The sequence below is a fragment of the Cyanistes caeruleus genome, chromosome 3 (genome assembly GCF_971803275.1).
Source record: "Cyanistes caeruleus chromosome 3, bCyaCae1.hap1.1, whole genome shotgun sequence".
Classification (NCBI taxonomy): domain Eukaryota; kingdom Metazoa; phylum Chordata; class Aves; order Passeriformes; family Paridae; genus Cyanistes; species Cyanistes caeruleus.
The window spans coordinates 73,358,878-73,382,234 of NC_141703.1; the positions used below are offsets into that span (position 1 = coordinate 73,358,878).

The 23,357-nt window shown below is 39.4% G+C and overlaps 1 protein-coding gene across 9 annotated transcripts in view; it reads left to right on the top strand.

The window, feature by feature from the left end:
• The window catches only part of ALKBH8 (alkB homolog 8, tRNA methyltransferase), a 45,566-nt gene that overhangs the window by 11,419 nt on the left and 10,790 nt on the right, over positions 1-23,357 (top strand). For all 9 annotated transcript variants that reach the window (XM_086881953.1, XM_086881956.1, XM_086881952.1 and 6 more), the window contains 3 exons: positions 2,393-2,463; positions 19,839-19,945; positions 22,996-23,150. In XM_086881953.1, the coding sequence (XP_086738079.1) occupies positions 2,393-2,463; positions 19,839-19,945; positions 22,996-23,150 (333 nt within the window). The remainder of the gene's footprint in view (positions 1-2,392; positions 2,464-19,838; positions 19,946-22,995; positions 23,151-23,357) is intronic.

Sequence of the window (23,357 nt, forward strand, 5' to 3'; positions counted from 1 at the left end):
AGTACAACTTTACTAAGAAGCAGGAGAGTGTAGCATCTAAGTGTGGAATGGTGTAGGGACAGGATTTAAGCACCGGCTTAGTGTATTTCCTCTATGACCAGAGATGCTTTGAATCAAATTTAAAGTCTTAATACTGATTTCTGCACATAGGAACTTGGGTTCAGAAGTGCAGTTTTTTATACCAGTATTATGGAAAACGATGGTGTTTGAGTCCAAGGCCATGATTTGAAAACTAACTATAAAAAGATATAGGAATAAATAGTCATATTTGGTTTTCTAGTTAAGTGCATTTTTTTACTCCAAACTTGTATTGCTTCTTGTAATTTGCATACAGTCTCCAGGAAATGGCTCCTGCTGTTAGTACATATGATATAATGTTAGTGCATGTGATACATGGAGTCTTAAGTATGATGCGAGCAGTGTTCCCCTATCTTAGAAATAAGGAATTACTGTATTTTTGTAATTTTTCCCAAACTGAAGGCTTCTGAAGAAAAATAAACCTCTAATCACACTTCTAGGGAATGAATCACATGCTGTACTTTTTGCTAAGCTTAGTCATCAAGGTTAAGTATCTGGCTTGCTTTCCAGGGTGAGTATCTCATTTGTTCTTAGGAAGAAAGAACAATGGCTTCACTCTCAGAATTAATGTCTGACAGCTATTACAGTGTCTGCTGAACAAGGGTCTGAAAAGCTGATCCTATTTGTTTATGTATCTGACAATCTGTTAAATTGATACAGTTGGGTACTTCTGGCTGGGACATCTGAGGAGATTAGTCAGAACTGTAGATTTCTATCCAGAATGGAAGCAGTTTGTTGTTTTTTTTAAATCAAACAAAAACTCAAGCCCAAAGCAAAATACCCTTTCTTAAGTGCAAATCAATAGGATATGAATGAGCACAGAGCACAGTCAGATTAATACTGTCTGCACCTTGGTTCTGAGCCATTTTTTCACTGGAAATTACACTTGAAATTTTAGAAAGCGAGTTATGGCTATCAGTATCTAAGCTGGAGGGGCCACACATGAGATGCATTAAACGAGGTGGGTAGATCAGTGTGGTCGTGGTTGAATTACTGGTGACAGTGTGGAGAGCTGTCAATATTCTCCTGCTGCACAGTGAATTGCACAGCCTTCAGTGTGCCTCTTAAAGCAGAGCCTCAGTGCTTTGTATCAAGGCAAGCTGTAACAAACAGGTAGCTGTCTGTCCTTGGTTTTCAAGTCTCACCGATTTTCTGTCAGATTAAATGTTGGTCTCGTAAAACACTTGCATTGTTTCACTGAAACTAATGGAATTCAGAATATTTACATCTGGAAGTAAAATCTGCTGTATAATAAGGGAGCTTTATAGAGCTGACTGACACTTCAGAAAAAATTGTTTTCATCTCAGGAATTCTCTACAGAACCCAAAATGAACTTGGGTATAATTTTTAATGAACAAATAAAAGTGTTTCAGTTTGGATGGTATAGGAATGACTGTCTGCCTTGGCCTGCAGTGGATCAGAGGAAGGTGCAGTTGCAGTTCTCTCAAGCTGTCTGCTGCTCTCCCTTGCTGCACTGCTGACTGCCGTTCCCCACCACGTGGTGAGATCTTGTTGTGACATGCATACTGCTGCTAGCACTTGGTATTAAAATGTGTGACACAAGCAGGGATTAGCAGGTTTTTTCCAATTAGCAGATATGAAAGAGAATTCTAAACAGACCCTAAAAATGACTGTCCTTTTGGCAATTCTGTTATGTACGTGTGCTCATACACGCACTGACAGATGTATTAGTCAGGGGTTAGCCTAGCAGTGATGTGTGGTTGCCTAGGAAGTGCAAAGCACAGGCAGGGCTTGATCCTAACAGTGCCTTTGAGGTAGTAGGTCCTAATGCTGAAGCTGAAACCCTTAATGCAGTTATTTGCTTAGGAAATAGAGGGATTTGAGAGTACTCCTTTGTGAAGGGAGTGAGGAAGAAATATATGATTGCGGGTGAATTAAAGCCCAAAATTGCCATGTGCACCATAACTGTTGGTGCTAAGGGTTACACTGTCTACAAGGAGTCCAAAGTGTTTGAGCTGCTGTCTGCAGCAGGGAGAGCAATTTGGAGTCACCCAGGAGTGAGTGAGGCCTTGGAGTAACCAACCTGAACTATGTTCTAGGTATTTCTATTGATTATGCAAGACACTTAGGTTAAATGTGTCCATCTAACCTGGACGTGTAAATAATACAATTGCCCTGAATTCTTATAGAAGGCAATTCCCTTGTTTATGATAGGTTTTGTTTGTTCAGCCATACATCCCAGTTTTCCATATGGACATCTGTAGAAATAGAGCTTGTTAATGGAGATAGCACTCTGTTGTTGTTGTTGTTATTATTATATTGACTTTTTTGTTGTTTTTTCTTTTTTAAACAGGAATTCCCCCTCATACTGATACACATTCTGCTTTTGAAGATGAAATAATCTCTCTCAGTTTGGGAGCTGAGGTAACCTTAATGTTTGCATGTGGTCTGATGCTCTACTGAGAAGTTCCATTTTTATATTGTTAATTTGTTAATTTGATTTTCTAGGGTGTCTGTCCACATTCATCCTAACTTAATATAAAGTATGAAAGGTGGTGTGATATGCTTATTAAATATGTAACTGCAATATGATATTTTCATTGGAAGATTTTCCAGTGATATCAAGGATTTTTAAATCTTGGCATCCAGGTCTCCATTGGCCTTCCTTCATCTTTATTTCATGCTTTAATTTCACATATTCTGCCTCAGTACTGCAGCCCTGGGCTTTCTTATCCTTTCCATTTCAATGAAAATGCTAACTCTGGCACAGATGCTCTGTTACTTCATTGATGTAACCATAAGAAGTGAATTTCTAGGTTATTGTCTTACAGCATATCTTCGTGATGGTCTCAGAGATGGCCAAAAGCAGTGATTTTAATCATGTGAAAAATAATGTCTTTCTGGGAAGTGGACTGCCTGGAGCATTTTGAAGCTGTAAAAGGTTGGAATGTATACATTTTAACCAGGGACACAGCCAGACTTGGACCATTTCTAGATATTTCAGGTGTAGGTGTTGGATTACAGCCCATTAGGTATCTCACAGATTTCAGTGCCTTTTCCTAATGGGTCATAAATACGCTCTTCAAGTGCAGGCAATCAAAGCACAGATGTAGTAAAACGAGCCAGTGGCCCATGAAATGCTGCATTATTTATGACTTTTCTTTCTAGTATTCTTACAACTTTTTATGATTTCTTTGTGGTTTTGTGCACTTAGCTCTTTATCTGATTTTAAAATGAAAATATCAGTTGCAGTAATACATGAGTTACCTATTTTAGGAGTGGAATCCCCTTCTCTATTCCCATAAAATCTTACCACAGGCAAAATTTACACACTCTGTTAATAAATAATTGGATTTACACATACAGCATCAACCTTCTCTTTCTCTTCTTCTCTTTATTTTTCTCTCTGTAGGATGATGTTTTTCCTACCTGAATACATTAGACTCAGTGTGGTGGAAAACATGCGTAAAGCCATATTTCTTGTCCTTTCTTTATTCTCCTCAACAGTAAATTGACACACATTTACATAAAAGGTACCATAAAGAAATAACCTTGCAACCAAGCTGGTTCTGTATTCTATTTTGGAAATTGGCAGACACATCAGAGGAAAAAAAGGAAGCAGAATGCCTCATTACTGAGTAATGGAAAGAGCATTTCTTTCAATTGCTGATATGCTCATCCCTCTAGTATCTGAGTTAGGCAGATTGTGATAATTAATAACTACAAGAAATGCTTTGGCTTATGAAAAAGAAGTCTGACAGAACAGAGCACTAAACACAAACACCATCCTAGCCTGGTGACTTAGTTATCACTGCAGATTCTCAAACTTCTTATATAATCTTCACAGGCCCACAGAACTGTATAGCTTGGAGGGAATGTCTTAAGATCATGTAGCCCAAGGTCCTGCTTAAGTAGGGTCAGCAAATGTAGGTTGTCCAAGACTGTGTCCAGTTGTGTTTTGAATATTTTTGCAGATGGAGACTCCAGAACCCATGTAGGCAATCTTTTGCAGTATTTAACTTACGTCACAGTAAAAATCCAAGCTGTTTCTTTGTGTTCTGATGGAATGGCATGGTTTAATGGTTTAAATTGTGCCTGTTATTTCTTGTCCTGTTGATGGACATTGTTAGGAAGAATCTGGCTCCTTTGTCTTCATTCCTTCCCATTGTTTATTTATGCACACTAATAAGAGCCATCTTATCTGACTCTGAGCCATCCCTTGTCCAGGCTGATTAGTCTCAACTCTCTCAGCATCCCCTTATGTAAAGATATTCCTTAGAAATCTTTATGGCCCTGTCCTGGATTTGGTCCAATAAGTCCATGGCATTCATGCAGTGGGAAGCCCAGTCCTGTATCAGTACTGGATAGAGTACAAGAGTACAAGAGATCAGCCCCTCACCAGGGCTGATAAGTGAGGAAGGATCACCTCTCTTTACCAGCTGAGTGCTCTTCCTAATGTAAACCAAGACACTGTTGGCCTTTTTTATTTCAAGAATGCATTGGTGGCTCATGTTCAGCTTCTTGTCACCAGGAACTCAAGGTCGTTTTGGGCAAAGCTGCTTTCTAGCTTATCAACTGCTAGTGTGTAGAGATACATGAGATTATTCCTGACCAGGTGTAGGACTTTGCACTGCTGTTTGTAGAACTCTATGAGGTTCCTGTTAGCAGCAGTTGTTCAGCCTGCCCAGATCCTTCTGGATGGTGGAACAACCATCTGGTATTAGCCACTTCTCTTAGTTTTATTGTATCTGCAAATGTGCTGAATGTGTGCTCTGCCCCGTCCTCCAGGTCACTAATGAAGTTGCTAAAACAGTGCTAGCCCCAGTATCAATCCCAAGAGCAGGCCACCAGTGATGTCCCCAACTGCGCTTTGTGCCACTGCCATTTTCAGTGGTACCTTGCAATCTAACTCACATTACAGAGGGTCAGTCTATTCCTCAGTGGGGAAGGAGTTTATCCAGTAACAAAGCACTCGGTACTGTTTCATTAGAGGAATCATTGTAACTTTAATTCAAACATGCAAACATGATTTGTGTTGAAAAAGGAATAGTTACTGGCATGCATATTATTATGCAAATTATACCTTCATTTGAGGTATAAACAAATAATTTTGAGAAATAAAGGCTCGATTTTTCACAACACTGCATTTGTCTTGCATCAGATAATCTACAGTGATCCAGGTTCTTATGCCTGTACAAAATGAGGTGGAAATGTAGGTGTGAGATCCTTTTTCCTATCTCAGTCTCATGAAACAGCTTTATCAAGAGGTACAGAGAGGCCAAGTGGTTGCCCTGGTTGGTGCAGTCCATTGTGTTTGGCGGAGTTTACAAGACAGATTAATCTCGTTTTGAAGGAGGAAAATATCATTATTGCTTTGCACTTCTGCCTAGCTTATAAAAAGTATTGAATAGTTAGAGGGCAAAGCAGTGAGAGGTGATTTGTCTTGTCCTATAATACTTCAGTAGGAAAAGGGGGGGGATCTCAGGCTAATTATTCCTGTTTGTAACCCATTTCTTAGCCATCTCCTGGGAAACTGCAGACTAGAATGAGACTTCTAGAATATCCTGTGGCCTTGTAATTGCCTTTTATAAATCACCACATGCACCTTGTCTTTATAGAAGCCTATACATTGAAAGTATTAATGAATATCAGTTTCAATGCTCTGTTACTGAATGCAACTTTATTTTATTCAGAAATTGTCATGCTAGTAAGACAAGGCAATGTGGTAAATTTAGGTGAGCAATCTTTTATTAAACTTAATGACAAATCATGTTCTGTGTCCATGATTTTGAAAGAAGTACTGCAAAACAATCCTTTCTGTTGAGAATTTGTTTCATTTCAGGTGTTATTTTCAGTGCCTCCATTTGGTGTCTCTAAAGATAAGCAGTTTTACAGTATTTGGTCTTAGAAGCCTGGCCAAGTTTGCAGCTGTCTCAAAAGAATCCTAATTATAAAGCCTGTGTTGAATTTCTCTTTGCAGGTTTGCAGCAGGAGCTTGATCAATATTGAGATTTTTGTTTTTTCACTTCTCCTAATTTGCCATTTTATATGCTGCTGTGTAAGCCTTGATTCATTAAAAGTTTAGAAATACAGAAGTAGCATTTCTATTATGAGTGAAGTAGTGCTATGAATATATTCAACCCATAGAAGAGTTTTCCCTTCCTGGGTGCAGATCTTACTCCCAGTCTCAAGTTAACCAACACCCTGCAGTCCTTCCTCCTCATCTCTGCCCTGCCATGTCCAAGACTGCAATGGGACACCCACTGCACCCTGCTAGAGAGCAAAGCACAGTAATATTTTGCTCAAAAGGGGTGTTGTGTTGGCACAATATCCTGATTTACGTTGCTGTGTCCCATTTTCCTAAGATGCAGCCTCAGGCTTGTCATCCTCTTCTCCTTAGCTCTGATTTTCCTTGCCTTACTCTGCTTCTTACGCCTTGGGCTGGCAAAAGGCTGGTACAAACACTGAGAACTGTGGTCATGCTCTGTCTAGGCCCCGACCTAATGTCTGAGGAAGGAAAGCTTTAGGAATGTCAGCCAGATTTGTGGCTAAGAGTTAAAAGGGGAGGGGGGGGGGCGTGAATGGATCATCCTTGACCTCTACCTAGCTTTTGTTCATCTGAACACCTTCATCATCTCTTAGCCTGTGGATCTTAAGTGCTTTGGTCTATAAAGAAAACCTGTGACTCTCTTAAGCGTCTAAAACAGAGCAATGTTTCAAATAAAAGCTCCACCAGACGTTTTGAACAACCATTGACTATGGTCATTTTAGAGCTGATAGAGTGAGGTATGCTGCTTCTAGTCATCTCTCAGTCTGATAATTGACCCTTTTTCTGGCACTTTTGCTTCTTATCTGTTGATCTATTTCCAATCTGTTTTGGCTAGCAAACAGAAACATGTAGCTGATACTGCAGCAGCTGTTTCTGTAATAGCTGAGAGATTTTATGAGAAGCCTTTGGAAAGTCTAGACTGTATCCAGTCTTTGACAGTTAGCAGCTGTTTTGTGTCTTGCATGAGGTTTAATAAAATAGGCAGGCACTGGATATTGCTGTGTGGTCCAGCTCTTACTCTGCTTATCTTTGTTAGTTGCTAATTGAGTTTAATTTGCTGTTTACATATATATTGCTTTATTCCTCTTGTAAGGGAAAGCAGAAAGCATCTTAATTATTTAAAGAATTACTATAGCAGTGGCTACACAGAAGTTTTTTTCCCTGTCTATACTGGCATAAACTGCTGAGTTTAGAAGCTTGTTCAGATGAGGTAGGATTCCTAAACCTCAATAGTTTGCTTTTCCAATCCCTAAGACAAATGCAACTCAAGAAATGCATCTTACAGTCATGGATTTTATTGGTTCTTGAAGAATAGCAACTTGCAGCAACTTTTTAGCTGGAAATCCAAGTAGATGTTATTTATAACTGCATGCCAAGTTTTGTTGGTTTGTACCATTTAAAGTGGTGTTTAATTTTTGAAAACTAATGAAGAGCTGCTCCATGTGAAAGGTATCCTGAGCACTGCAAGTTAAATTCATCAGGCTTTAGAAATCTGTCTCTCCCATTTGCATTTACTCTTTATAGGTATGTCCTGTGTGTTTTTTTCTGTCCATGTCATACCGTGATGGGCTTGGGTGAAATACAAGAACCACCAAAATCAAGGGAGAACTTCCTATTGATGTAATTGAACATTGAAATATGCCCTCTGAGATAAGCAACAAAGCTTGCAGCCCCTTCATGGGAATACTTACAGCAGTCTAACTGCCTCTTTTGGGAAAAGTGAAACATTCTGTTCTGGGTTTTTATTTCTGTGCTGAATGTCTCTTCCCCATATGCATACAGGAATCTGTTCACAGATACCAACACATCCTGCTGATGTTTCCACCTGATGAGTTTTTTTAACCCTTGGAATGATCCTGAAAGTGTGGCTTTCGTGTAAAGTGTTTGGTGGAAATCTGTCCTGCAATTAAAGAATTGGTTGTTGTAGGCTGTTTTAGCCAAGGGTAACAAGAGCAAGCCACTGTGTGATCAATGCAGACAAGCATTTGTTTCCCAAGCACTGTGGAATCTGCTAATCTATTTCAATTTGCGTTGAGATAGTACAAGAAGAGCATTTGGTCAGAATTTCCCCCAGAACAATGATTTGATAGCATTATTTCTCTAGGAGCTTTCTGTGATATCTTCTCAGCTACTTGGGAAGAACAAAATCAAAGCTAAGGTATGACGGAGCCGTATTTTAAAGTTTGGTATATAAAAATACGCTTTTTTGCTCCCCTTTCATATTGGTAAGACATTACAGTTTCCAGCTGCCTCTTTGTCTGAGGTTAGGCATTTACTACCAGCGGGCCAATACCAAGTAAATAGCTCTGCAAAGGCTGGGTTCCTGTCTCCCTCTGTTGGATTTATACCAGCCTGCCTTCCTCTCCACAGAAGGAAGAAACTTATCATCCCCCACATCTTTCCATAAAGCTGTTCCCCACTATGCAAAGCCTGGTAGCTCCTACTTCAGTGCTGGGGAAGGCAGGCATCCTGTGGTTTGATTGGTGTGGAATCTCTGATCTGCAGAATGTGCTGTGATGTGCTGTGACTTGCTGAGCTGTTTCTCCTGGGTCTGCTAGAGTGGGAAGTTGCCTTACTCTGTCCTCTGTAGTGATTTTTTTTCCTGTTCATGGTCCATGATTTTGGCTACTGAGGACGAAGGCAGAGCTGCAGCTCCTCCTGGTTCTTAACAGTTTGCTTTCTTCACAGTCAGTTGGTTGTTCTTTTTTGTTGGTTGGTTGTTCTTAATTTGTTTTGATTTGTTCTTTTTTGGTTTTTTTGGGTTGTGTTTTTGTTTTGTTTGGGTTGTGTTTTGTTTGAGCTGTTTAGTGTTGAGAAAGGGTTGTGGGAAGAATATTTTTGTCCCTTGAACTCCTCTGGGCAGTGTAGCCAAAGTGAATGTGGAAAGAGATAAAAGAAACTGGAATTAGGAAGAGTTTGAAAATGAAATCCACTTGATAACACACATAAAAATATATTGAGATGCTATAAAAAAAGTCATATGGTTCCAGTTATTTTTGTGTGGTTGTGAGAAAATTCCTACTGTGACTGAAATATTTTCTAAAATGTTTACAGTCTGCGGTAGGGCTTACAATTTTCTGATTGGGGTCATAACTGTTTAAAAATGAAGAAAAACTTCTGCTTAATTCCTTTACCAACTTGGTTGTTTTAACAGAGCCTTTTGTCTCTAGGCTATTTGCTGTTTCTGTAGTGTGCTTATTTTGTATGCTGAGGCAGCACCATTTCATTTTCAATTCTCAGACGTCTGGCTGTTAAGGCGCTACCGTGACACACAAATAGATACTGAATTTTTCAGTGGAAGCAAATGTACTCTCTAAAAAGTGTTTTGCTATTCCATAGCTATTGCTACATATTGGTTTTCATGTGGTAGGAAAAATGTAGATAGGTAACAGTCTTGGAAAAACATTGTATTATGGTATACAGTAGCACTAATTTTAAATTAAAACAGTTTTTTTTTTCTCTTTTGCACTTCATGCCTCCCATGTATCCTTCACTGATACATGAACCATTCTTCTGTGGTGGTAAAATGAATTAACTGTTTAAATATGAAGTTTCTATTAATTCCAGTGGAAAGAATATATTTATTGTAATAAAAGAAAAGAAGCCATCAGCTAGGAGACCTGTTGCTGCTGGAGACGGAATAGGTCACACGGACACAGCTCGAGGTGTGGTGAAAGGAAGAGAGAGCTTTATTTTCTCTCCCAGGATTTATAGGTTTCTGACCATGGCCAGGGATTGGATGGTCAGGATGACACCTTCCCAACCACACTGGCTGTGAGAGATGTCCATCACAAGACGTGTATCAGAAAGAATGTACACATATCTATGTTTACAGTTACTGTCCTGGGAAAGTCTTTAGAAAACTATGTCAGCAAGCTCTGAAGCTGAGTTTTCAGGGCGACATAGTCCATCAAAAGCAGTGTAGTCACCAGGCTGAGGGAGGGGATTCTTGCCCTCTACTCTGCTCTCATGAGACCCTTCCTGGAGTGCTGCCACAGATGTTGGCAACTCTGGGGCTGCCAACGTAAGCAGTACAAAGACCTTTTGGAGAGAGTCTAGAAGAGGGTTCTGAAATTGATAAGAGCTAGAGCTTCTGCTGTGAAAACAGGGTAAGAAAGTTGGGATTGCTCAACCTAAAGAATAGAGCACTCTAGAGAGTTTTCCAGTACTTAAAAGGGGCCTACAGGCAGGTATTCCTTATCAGGGAGTAGTGACAAAATGTAGAGTAATGGTTTGATACTGAAAGAGGGTAGATTTAGATTAGACATGGGGAAGAAATTCTTTACCATGAGGGTGGTGAGACACTGGAAGTTGTGAATGCCCCATTGGAAGGGTTGAACCCATGGAAGGGTTCAAGACCATGTTGGTGGATGGTGCTTTGAGCTGTTGTAGTGGGATGTGTTTCTGTCCCTGGCAGGGGGTTTAGAATTAGATGTCTTGAAGGTCACTTCCAAACCAAGCCATTCTATGAAAACTAGCAGGGCATTTGAATTTACATTTCAGTTGGTATTTTTACAGCTGAAATAATTTTTGAGTTAGGATTTGAGTTGTTATTCATGAAATATACTTCAGTTTTTTAACAGAAACCTCTGTGTTGTTTTTTTAATAGTTACTATTTTCTTAATTTTTTTAAAGGATTTTTTCTTCTGTCCAGAGGTTCATCAGCAGAAGTTACTTTAACTCCCCATGTTATTTTTAGAAGGTCAGTACTTGCTGCGTGAAATGGAATCCTGGTGTCTGTTACCACTTAACAGCAAACGGGCTGAACTGGAGCATTAAAAAGTTATCTCTAGCTGTTGCATTTCAATTGTACTTCAGTTTTGGAATTTAATAAGGAAATCTAATTTCATTAGAAGTTGATGTCATCTCTATTGTCATAGGAGGCTATTTCAAGACTGTGGCAAATTTCATGTAGAAATGCCTAGTCAGTCAATAATAGTAATCACAAGTAGCCTATAAGCAGAGAAACAAGTTTAACTTGTTAAGCTCCTGCTGTGGTGTATTGTCTTTCTTGGCTTTGGACAGGACTTTGTAATAGCAGTAAGTGTAGCATGCAGGGTTTGAAATCTGTCTGTATTTATTCTATCTTTTCAAATCTGACTATTTCGTTTGCTGTAATGTTCTGTTTCTGTTTTTCTTACCAGCTATGTTTTGGGAGAAGTTTCTCCACAGAGCTCTTGTTGCAGTAGAGTTGAACTTTTGCTGAGGAAATGGCAATTTTGAGCAGTTAAAGTGTGCTGGAGCTGTCAGACCTGTGATGCTGATACACTTGACAGGAAGATTGTCAGTGGAAGAGTTGTGCCCTTTGCAGAGAAGGAAGTAGGCAGGCAACCTGTTGGTGCTGCCCAGGGGCAGTGCAGGGAAAACCCTGGTATGTTTGCTGGGGCAGCAGAGGAATGGTTGGAGGAAACCAAGGTTGATGGTGCAGCAGAAAGCAGTGGAAGCTGGACACTTCAGAGTTCCTTGGGAGGTGTTCTTGTTCCTTCTGCCCTTCCTGTTACTGCCTGCACGTCTGCCGTGTGTGTTCACACAGCTGTAAATCCAGGGCCAGATGTTGAGGCCCTGGTTACAGCACTTTTGTATAACTTTGGCTGCATTATGAGAAGATAGTCATTGTGCTAATGAAGCAGATGGAGGGAATGACAGCAGAAAGAGATGACATTGTTTATGATGAAAATCAGCAGTGTTGGAGTACTACCTGTCCAAATTTTAGAATGTGTTTTTCCTTTATGGTTATTTTACCTGCTTTGAAATAACATGTACATGTCAGATGTGTGGGACCTCTGTGGGGTGAAACAGCAGTTGAGTAATTGATAAAACAGTTTTCTTCAAATGGTTTTAAGGAAGTGTCTTTGTGTCATGCAGTGTTTTGAATTGTACTTCATGGCCACAGGAGACATCATTAACTAAGAAGATGGCTTTCATTTGCTTTCATTAGTTGTTTGGGTTTTTTGTTTTGGTTTTTTTTTTTTTTTGTTTTTTGTTTTGTTTTCTTTTTTGGAGGGGGTGGGGAGGGTTTGAGGGTTGTATGTTTTTGATTGCTAAGGAATGAAGTTTCTTAATGTACATAAGCAGTTTCTTTAAATTCATGCCCAGATCTTTGTTCCTCAGTAGATTTCCCTTTTACAGGGAAGATGTGGAGGATTAAGAAACAGGTCATATAGTAGTTCCTACAGCAATAGATTAAAAACCATGTTTTGTCAGCCCTTATGAGATGTGATGCAGAATTAGTTTTGGAAGGCAGAGTTTGCATGTCTCGTGTCCTGGCAGTTTTATTGTAATGATCTCTGGGACAGCTGTTAGATACAGGTATGAGAGGGACTAGCTGACCTTTGTTTCAAACGATGAGTGCATAAATTCATCATTTCATCCCTTTGAATTACAGGTATTCAACACCACACTGTTTCCATACTATTTTGTCAGTACATAGGGGCCAAGATTTTAGCGATGATAATAGTGCAGGAAGAGGTTTTAATTAAAGCAGAACTGTTTTAAACAGAGTTGAATCATATGCTGAGTCCATACTTGGATGCCTTATTTAATAATTAGTTGTCAAGGATATTTGGTCTAGGATTAAGACACTGAAATGCTGGTGTTTATGAGTAGGTGTGTACCTGTGCACTGCATGCCTGAGCTCCTCTGTAACCAATGGGATTGAGTCAGTCTAGCCTATGGGATAATTCAGCTCATGCTGAGTTAGACATCTATTGCTTCATTTCATATGCTTCAGTTCCCTAGTAGGTTGTTGAAAAATATAAGGCCAAATGTAGATCTTAATCTTGAACTGATTTTCCTATTTCTACCCTAGACTTAAAGTTAGCCTGAATTTCTGTACTAGAGCACTGCAAGCAGAAAGCTAAGACCTGCAGAGGAGAATAAGGTTTGATGAACCATCCTAGTGTTTGTAGAGAGTGAGGGAAAGTGGTTTTCCACAATGTAGGCTAATGAATATGCAACATGTTTTACCCATGCTTTGAAATACACTGAACCTGCAAGGACTTAGGCTATTTCACAACAGCTGGTGGATCTGTGCCACACTAGTACTTGGTATGAGTCTACACTTTGAATGGAAATATTTCAGGTCCTCTTTCCTGCAAATTACCTGTTTTATTCCATGTTTGGCAATATTGCTCAACCAAAGTCAGTTTTTTGCTGTATCAATTATTGTTTATATTGTATGGAGGCTTTATTCACTGTTCCTCACACTGCTTCTGCTGTAGAAAACATGCAATTAAAGCCTGTAATGGTTGATGACAGAATGATAAATGTACAGGTAGTGTGGAATGGGCATAAATTTACAGTTGAAGGGAGTCCTGCTTACATGTATCTGCAACCTCAGTAATGTGAGATTGTGTGTGTTTCCACAGGTATTGGTAAACAATCAATGGTTTAGAAAGGTGAGATGTGCTTTTTGAATACTGAAGTGTTTCCCTTTCTACTTAGATATTGAAAGTCTCTTGAGAACTTTTCTAAATGTGTGGAAGAATTACAGATATGCCACAGCATCACATAGACCATGTGCTACCACATTTAGGATCCTCCAAATATCATACTTGCATATAAATTTGTGCTTATTACAGAACAGCTGTGTCTGTGTTGTAAGGACTTGTTCAGTGGTTTCTTGGTGGATATTTGGTACAGTATTAGACATATAAATAAGGATTATTTGCTTTCAGGACATAGAATAATACATTAAATGCAAGTCTGGGGAGATGTAACTGAGGACACAAAACTGCTTTCGTATGATGTCTGGGCTTACATTTTAACAGATCGAGCCCTCTGGAGGCCATCAGGGTCAGGATGTGTAGCAGTCCTCCTGTGCTCTTCCACTGAACTATACTCCACTAGAAAGCAAGTGATGCAAAATCTTAGAAATTGTCTCTTCTTTGGAAAGGAAGATGAATGAATTTGGTTAATTTTTGGTGCATTCTGCCCTGGTATAGTTGAGTGCAATTCCCTTTATGTCACTGTAGCAGGATACATGGATGTGAGGAAAGATGTATGACTGAAAGAATGGAAAATATGATAGAGAAGGCTAAGTCAGTAAAATAAATTAAATGAAGACTTACAGCATTAGCCTCTTGCTTTCTGTGTACTAAAAGAGTTGGAGCTAAGATCTAGGGAGGCAATTTATTAAAGGATGAAGATGAAATGTTAGTGAGAATGAATAAATTGTTTCTTGTTGAGAACTTGACAGAGTCTTCATCTCTGGATTCATAAGAGGACATGAAGGTCTTATGCTTTGGTTAGATAGCATTTTCCAGAAAGGAGAGATCTATACCGTTAGTGGAGAGACAGAGGGAAGCAGTGGTAATGCAACTGTTGTCTTTTACTGTAGGGGTTGAAAACATTTTATCTAATATCCAACATTGAGTTTTAACACAGGCAATGATTTGGGAAAGTGCAAAGACTACAGGTAATGTCCTGACATACAAAAGAAACTTGGTGACTTTTAGAGGCAGTAGGAACTGATATATTTAAAGGCTTTTGAAATGGGTCACCTTGAGAAGACGTATGAGCAAGGCACAAAAATTATAGCAACTGTAAGTGATCTTAGATTGAGAACAGCAGCAGTCAGAAGTTGGTGGGATGGTACCAGAAGTACCACCAATGTCACAACCTCTGCCAAGGCTGGGCAGAGATGTCACTGGACATCATGAGGAGCTGGCATCTAGCTTAGTGAGGTGACTGATAATTTCTAATAGCTTAGAGTTGGTGAACCTCCAGAGGTGAATCACTGTGTACAGAAGGAGAGTGGTGTATATTCCAGCTAGCTGGGACAAGGCTTGCAGAGAGTTAGTTCCTCCATCCAACCATGGTTAGCTTGAAAATTACAGTAGTTCTCTTCTTGTGCACTACCTGAATCTTTTAGACAGAGGCCAGACAATAAGGGAATTTGTATTGTGTAGTTGATGGCATACAGAATTACTAGGAGTGATAATGGTGTACTATTCAGTGGGTGCACTCAACTCCATGGACTTACCAAGAAAATCATCACAAGGCGAGACCTCAAATATAAAAGAATGAAGTGCTGTCCATATATTGAAATATTTTTTAAACACTCATATGCTAGACTTTTGGAGGAAGAAATGCATAGATATGTAAAATGACACAGAGAATTCAGGAAGATAGTAACATGTTGCATGGATGGAAAATTGAATACAATTTTTGAAGAAAGAAAGCTTAGTAAGTATATTAAGAATCCGAGTAAACATCACCATAGTGCCTTAAGTGGATAAACAGGCTTAGCAAGAATGGTATGCTTTGGTATAGATCTGATATGGGGGAGGCTTGCACATGTGTTGAGAGTTTTTTGAGAAAGGCAGTACTGAAATAGTTCATCATCACGATTGTCAGTGCTGCACTTGTTTTCTGAAGTACGGCCAGAGAACGTGATACACGATGTAAATATTTGCATATATTATGTAAGGTAAATTTGCAATGATATGGATTATTCAGGAAAGATAATTCTAATTGCCTTCCTTTTAAAATTCATCATTTTCTGAATCCCAGATTTTGGAATTTAGCATTATTTTTTCAGTGAAAAATGCTGTATGTTACCAATTAATTGCCATGGTCCTGTGTGAGCCAGGCTTGTCTCTTCATAGAGCCCCACCGTGTTGTTCAAGCTCCATGTGTGGGCTTTAAACCTCTCGGCTGTCTTTGAAGTAGACATTCTTTTTCATCTGTTTTACATGTGGGAAACTGTTATGTAGGCTGATAATCTGTCTTTGCTCTCTGAAAATTCAGTAAATAATGTCAGAGACTTGAGAAGCATTCCACATTGTACTTTTTTTAGCTCTAGAGTATGTTTCGTCTAAGGTAGTCTATTAATATCAAATACAAATTGCATTAGAGACAAAGCTTAGAAAAATAATTGTCAATCCCAACTGTAGCTGTGAATTTCTTATCGACATTGTCCTTATAGCTCAGTTGCGTTATTTCTGTTTTGCCTTTGAGTCTTGTTGACAGACCAGTCATTCACCTTCATCCTCCTGCTCCTTCATGAAGTACAGTACCACTGCACTGAAAGGTGGTGCAGACTTTTGCACCCTGAGGTGTTAAGAAAAAGATACTTTATTCCCTTTTTATGTTGGATTATTTTCTGGTTTTTGGACTTTGCCATATTTTATGACACAGGAACAGTGTTTGTGATGTGGGTGTCTTTTTGCTTTGATGTTTAGCCGTCCTTGAAAGCTGTTTACTGCTTCATGTGAATCCTTGTCATGAACACTCTCTCTTAAATAACTTGGCATCTTGACAACTTATTTAAAACCACAAGTCAATATTAGCTGTTTGCTTCTTTTAAGTTTTTTTGCTATATTCAGAGACACACTTTTTCTATAGTAGAAGTAAAAATGGTAAAACTTATATAGCACCCACTGTTTTTATTTTTTGATTGTAATCCTTGGATGATGCACCATGAGCTAGCTGGAAATTTGATATTTATTGACTTTGCCATCTAAGAGAAAAAAAAAAGAAAATAGGTAAAAACAAAAATAGTAATTGGAAATAGCTCCCGTGGAGCAAAGCTGTCATGAAGCAGATTGATTCAGCAGTGGCAAAGTTGCTTTATTGATTGTAAGTCCTTAGTAAATTAAAAAGAGGAGCAAATGCGTTAATCTTCTGTGTGCATGTGTGTTTGACAGTGACAATTGAGAATGGTTTGCCAGAATAAAGACACAGAGGAGTGTGGGAATGTTATCTACTTCAGTCAGTAACAGGCTTGCCAGAGATAAAAACAGAGTTCTTCAGAAATCCTTCTGGGTTAAATATTCTTTACTGTGCTATAAACAAAGGATAGAAGAAGTACTCCTGCTTGGTTTTTTTATGCATTCAGGTACAATTAATCTAGATAAAGGAATGAAGTATAGGAATTATATTAATTTTTTTCAGATGTTCCTTAAATTTTATTCTCTGTCTCAATTGCAATGTCAAATTTGTTGTTAATAGATCAGTGCAAAACCTTAATATATTCTAGCTGAGGCCTCAGTCTCCTTCATAAGCAAAAGTCAGTTTTGGATTTGGATTTTTGGCTCTTTTAATTACTGCTAATTACTTGATCTCATTGCCCATTTACAAGTAAAGTAATCCTTTATTTATATTTTCCTTCCCAAATCATCCCAGCTTCTCATAAGGATGAAATTCAGTTAGATGGGGAGCAGCTACACAAAGTGAGATTATAATATAGAAGCTTTCCCTTCCTAGAAAAGTAGGAAGCAAGAACAGAGCTGGGATTCTGTTCTGGTGAGAACTAGATGTTACCAAGATAAATTCTTGCTTTTCAGCCTCAAATTCTTTACCGTCGTAAATTTTGTTTCATGTATTTCTTCTTGGATTAGTGTAGCTGAAATTCAGTCAGGAGAACATGCTCTTCTCTATTTTCCTCCCACTGCTGTCTGAAAATCCAGTTGCCAGGCATAGTTTTGTGGTCTCTCAACTCCCAGCATGTCACCTGCCTATATACCACTCTGAACCTCTGCACATCTGTTTAGAGGCCAGGGTTTGAGGAGCATCTCCTGTGAAGAGACTCTGGGGCCACACAGATGGTCGGCAAAAAGGAGTTGGAGATCAATGTGGTAAAACATCAGAGAAGGCAGGGATCTGGATATACTGTTGTTTCCCACTACTTCAAATGGAGTCACCAGCCTGGCATGCAGAAGTGAAAGGGAACAAGGTCCTCTTTTGGGCCCTGGAGAGAGATGGGAAATGGAACTGCAGGGGACTCATTAGAGGTCTCCTCATTTATTCATGGATAAAGTGTCGTTCTTTAATATCATCTGGAAGAACAGAGCTTTGTAATTAGTAGTAACTCAGAAAGAGGACCAGTGGGGTAATGTGATTCCTTCTAGGAAGGAATCTGGACATTCTTGTGTTCAGTTTATCATGCCATAATGCTGAAGAACCCGGACTCTGTCTTGCCCCCTCACAGCTGTCCCCAGCAGCAGTGAGCCAGAGAGGCAAAAGACAGACTGAGGCATCATCTCACCTATTTCATCCTACCACTTCACTCCCCATTTCTTTTCTTTTCATGCTTTTTCTTTCCTTACTTGCTGATCCTGATTAGTTAACATGTGATTTATTTGCCTTGCCAGATAGCTGCATCTTTTTACAGAGACTTGCTGCTTCTTGTGCTTTACAGAATAGCATCCCCATCAGTTTTGTAAAGCCCACTGTATTTTCTCCTTCCTCACCCCGTGCTTCTTTGAGGTTTCCTAGAAGAAACAGTGAAGTCCAAGGGAAGGAGTACAGTATAGCCAGTGGCTGCCATTCATCTATTTGTGTAACTATTGAAATGTTCCATGATCATTAATCAGAGCTTTTAGTTATGCTTTTTTACTCTTTCCCAATATCCCTCTACCCCTTTCACCTCCTCTTTTTGTCACTTCTTGCTGTAAATATAGATAGCCCAACAGGAGAAGCTGTGTCACTATCTGAGTGGTAGTACAGCATAAATAATTTTTTTCCTAAAAATGTAAATGCCATTGTGCTTTGCTTCAGTGAGCACAACATTAAATACTAATTGTTGTTAGTGGCAATTTGTAGTGTTTAAGAGTCTTGCTTACTCAGTCTCTGTCATGCTGAGTTTTTGTGCTGAATTACTGATTGTTACACCACTTTTTTCTTTGTTAAACGCATCTGTACACAGAAGAGCTGCCTAATTTGTTTCAATCTGGCATACTGGAGTAAGTCTGCTTTTAAATTGCATACTTAGTAGGTTACAAATCAGATGGCAACATTTTCATGGTGCTAATTCTCCGGTGTACCAGGAACTGCTGACTTGAATAGGTTTTGACCACTTTTCTTTTTCAGTAAGTCTTCTGTAACTCATTTGGCTTGCTTAAATGACCTGCTCCTTATTTTCCACAGCAAGAGTTTCTCTCATTTGGGAAATGTAAAAGGATAACATTCCTAGCCCAAGCAGAAGCAAAATGTACCACTGCCATCTGGGCTGTGAAATTGGAATAAAGCTGAAAGCATTACCTCAGTATATTGCTGTGGCTGGAAGCCAGATGGCAGATAATAAAAGGATGGTCTGGTAGTTGGCATGTTAGTCAGGATCTTAGGATGTACTTGTGTGCTTCAAATCTCCAAGAAAGTTGACGGTTTGGAAATTATTTCTCTCACCTAATACTGCTTATGTGAATGTTATGTATCTACTGAGCTAATTGTCTCAGCTCCACTGTGAATGGATAAGCAATTCCAGAGGGCATAGGGTCCTTCCACATCACTTAGCTCTACATTTTACATTAGGATGAGTAACTCTCTGGAGAAACTTGTTTCTCTGCCTAGACATCACAAAAAGACAGTAGCTGATGGCCTTAGTCCAGGTACATAACTTTCAGATGCTTGAGATCCAGCAAATGAGCCCTCTCTTCCTCTCAGGCAGCTGCCTTTAGTTGAGGGCTGGCAGTCCTTTCCTGCCTCACAGCTACACACAAGATTGAACAGTGCTACTGTTCTTACAAAGTATTTATTGTGAAAAGAAATTTATAAGTAGTTTTAATTATCTCTATATACATATATTTGTGACTGCCTGAGATTTGAACATAGTGCTGAAGGGGAGGGAGCATTAGGACATTAGGAGACCTGGAGACTTTTGCATCCCTAGGAAATATGTAGCTGCTTCGTAGCAGTATTCAGTTGAACGCGTTAGAGAGACAAAGCTAGGACTTGAGAATACCTGGCTTGCATATGAAGCTCTGTAAAGTCATGCTCATTCATGGTGACTGGTTTTGTTTCTTTGTAGATTGTGATGGATTTCAGACACCCTGATGGCCATACAGTAGCAATTATGCTGCCCCGATGCAGTTTATTGGTGATGACTGGAGAATCCAGATACCTGTGGACACATGGGTATGTGTAAGAGTCCGTGCATTGCTATCATAGAGGAATAATAAATGTTGTTTGTTTGCTTCTTTAATGACATCCTGTGTTTAAAATTGCCTAAAAGAAATCAAATCAAGTTTTATAATGAAAAAAATTATTAATTCAAATTTATATTATTATAAATATAAATATAAATTCAGAGAAAATTCACACTGCTGCTCAGATGCTGCTTAGGTTAAATGGAAAAACTTGGGGATTTAGGAAGCTAATTGCCAGTCCCTGAGGTGTAGTTCCCTGCTGCTGTCACAAGTGAAGTTTCAGTCAGAAATCGCTCTCACATCTGCAGTGTGGAAGTTCTCAATGACTGAGCTGGCAAAGAATTGATTGTAGTGCAATTAGTGTCACCATTCCCTTTCTCTCTTTTCAGCCCACATCTTTTCCCATTGGATCACATATGCCAAAGGCTTGAGAGAAAGGCTAGTTTAAGAGATTGAGATCCCCTGCACTGAGAGCCTGAGGGTGGCAGAGGGGAGTCTTCCTGAGCTGTTCCCAGCTGCTTTAGGGACACTTTAGCTGCTGGTAAGACTGCATTGAGCAGTTTTGGGACGCTGCAAAGAGATTTCTTTAAATATGTCTTGGGGCTTTGCTTATTGTAGAATTTAAATACATGCTTTTTAAATTGTGCACCACTGGGAGATACTTAAAATTGGAGTGCTGAAATTGGCAAAAAGGCTAAAACCTTGGTGAGCTCTGAGTGTGACAGTAATACATTTCAGGAACATATGGCAACCCTGTATTGGACAGAAATGCCCATAGTAAGCATTTCTTCCTTTGTTTGACCCAAGCCATCACTGGTTCAGCAGTCAGTTGGAGACACTAATTACATTCTGTGTAAATTAAAAACCAAATCCTTTACTGGCAGAAAATTTTCTGCCTTTTAATTTTGCTGGTTAATATGTATTATGAAAACAGGGTGACTATAAACTCCCTGACAACCTTTACATTGTTAATTTTATAGAGTTCTTATGCCACCTGTATATTCCCTTGTTCAATTAAATAGCTGTAAAAAGCACTTGGTACTTCTGCTGTGCATCAATTATAGATGCCCAGGGCAGTGAACTCCCTTGTTGTTTGATATACAGGACTCAGTACAGATACCAGCATTGTAAGCTTCTTATGCTGTTCTGTCAAATACCATCAGTTGTCTTTTGGAAAGGTCCTGTACAGCTCTGAGAACACAGTGCAGTTTCCATGTCAGTGACATTGCTGGGAAGCTGGTGAGCAGTTCCCAACCCCAGGCATCAGGCAGCTCCACGGGCTGTGCTGAAGCCAGATTGGAACACCAGCCCAGGGTCAAGGTGGGGGCTGTGCACAGGCAGAGCTGGGGATGCATCTGAGGCTGTAACTGAAACAAGGGGCACTGGGACAGCCTCCATTTAAAATTAGCTCCAAGGGGAAGAAGGGCTTCCCCTTTCTGAAGTCTCAGCTTTCTCCAGGGCTACCAGTTCTGCTCCTTCCAAGCCAGCCCTGGGCAGCCACGCTCCCAGGAGGCAGAAGGATGCATGCTGGGCACTTGCAGTACTGGCCAGTAGACATTGAAGGTGGAATAGTGTACCTGTCTGTTAAAACTTGGAATGAGATTATTACTTAACTCCCTTGTACCTTCAAGTTAGGGTTGTCTTTTGAGAACCAATGAATAAACTACATTGAAAATGAAGATCTTAGACCTTTCTACTGATGTACAAATGGTTCCTGTGCTGCTTCTTGTCCTCCTTTCCTAAATACAGTTTTTCTGTGTATTTTAAAAGCAGTAGTGCGTCAAGATAGTCAACTGGAGTAAGCTTTGCATCATGCCACTGGAATGTCATATTGTAACCAAAATTAAAATCATCTAGCAAGAAGTTGTAACTAATTCACTTGCATACATAATGTCAAAATGTGTTTAATAATATCTGTGGTGCCTTTTATCTACACCTCAGAAGTCAAATTATAAAAGCACAAGAGTCAGTTTTGAAATTAATCTGGAGATGTTTTCAGTGTGTACGCTTGGATACCAAGGAATTAGAGACTTTGTTTTGATCCCATTAACAAAGTGCACAGGGAAAGCATTTTTGTTCAGTTCTCTGGGAAAGAGAAACACATGGTTTAGAAATAAGCTATGCAATGTCATTGAGGAGGATGAAAGATGTATTCTCTTTTTGACTTGTTGGTGCAAGTAAAATTCTGCCTTTTCTGATGAAGTTCATTAGTGATGTATTTCATATTTGGTTGGATAACCTGGCAAAACTCCATTATTGGCACTGCAAGACTAAAACCACTCTGTGCCAAGCAAGAGGGTGTGCAGCATTTTATTTCTGACATTGGGAATTCAAATAATAATAGTAATGAAAGGAAGTGTGAGAGAGGAGCAAAACCCAAGAGAAAGAGAGACAAGTGATGTACAGTGCAGTTGTTCACCACCCACTGACTGATGCCCAGCCCTTCCCCCAGTTCCTACACTGGGCAGGATGCTCTGTGGTGTGGAGTATCCCTCTGGCCAGTTTGGGTCAGCTGTCCTGGCCATCCCAGCTTCTTGTGCCCTCCTCATTGGCAGAGCATGGGAAACTGAGAAGTCCTCACTTAGGGTAAGCACTACTGAGAAACAACTGCAACATCAGTGTGTTACCAACATTATTCTTGTATTAAATCCAAATCACAGCACTGCTGCTGTTAGCACAGATGCTTAGAATAAAAGTAACTCTATCCCAGCCAAAACCAGGACAAAAATAAATATATTAAAAATAAATATATAAAAAAGTACTAGGCAAATAAACAAACTTCATGGAAGAAAATGGAGGGAGGGAAGGGAAATGTAATTACATGCAATTAAACAACACTTTAATTCATGTCATTAGTTTGTGTCATCTCTTTTCTCTCTGAAATTGAATAACTTGAAATCTGAGATTCAGAAGTATGTTAAATAGAATGCTGTAATCACAGTTCTCTCAGAGTGTAAGGATTGCCTCCTTACAAAGACTGATTGGGTTTTTTCTGATGCAAAATGAATTATTCCTTTATTTTGTGTTGCTTTATTTTAGAATCACACCCCGAAAATATGATGTTATTCAAGCATCAGAACTTGGGCACAAAGTTAGAACAATCACTGCTGATGTTGGAGATTTAACATTAAATCGAAGGGAAACAAGGACGTCATTTACATTCAGGAGAGTGAGGAGAAGCCCTTGCAATTGCAGTAAGTGCCTTGAGGCAACCTTCAAGTCAAAATTGTCATTTATCACCAATAGGTAGATTTTTTTGTTTTGAACAAATAATTAGATTCCTTTGGGTAGCTTTGGCAGTCATCATAGCTATTCCTGGACGGTTCATAGCATACTGTATGGATTGAATTGGTTGCATTCATGTGGTTGCTGGAGTTTCTCTATACAGGAGGGCATTTGGC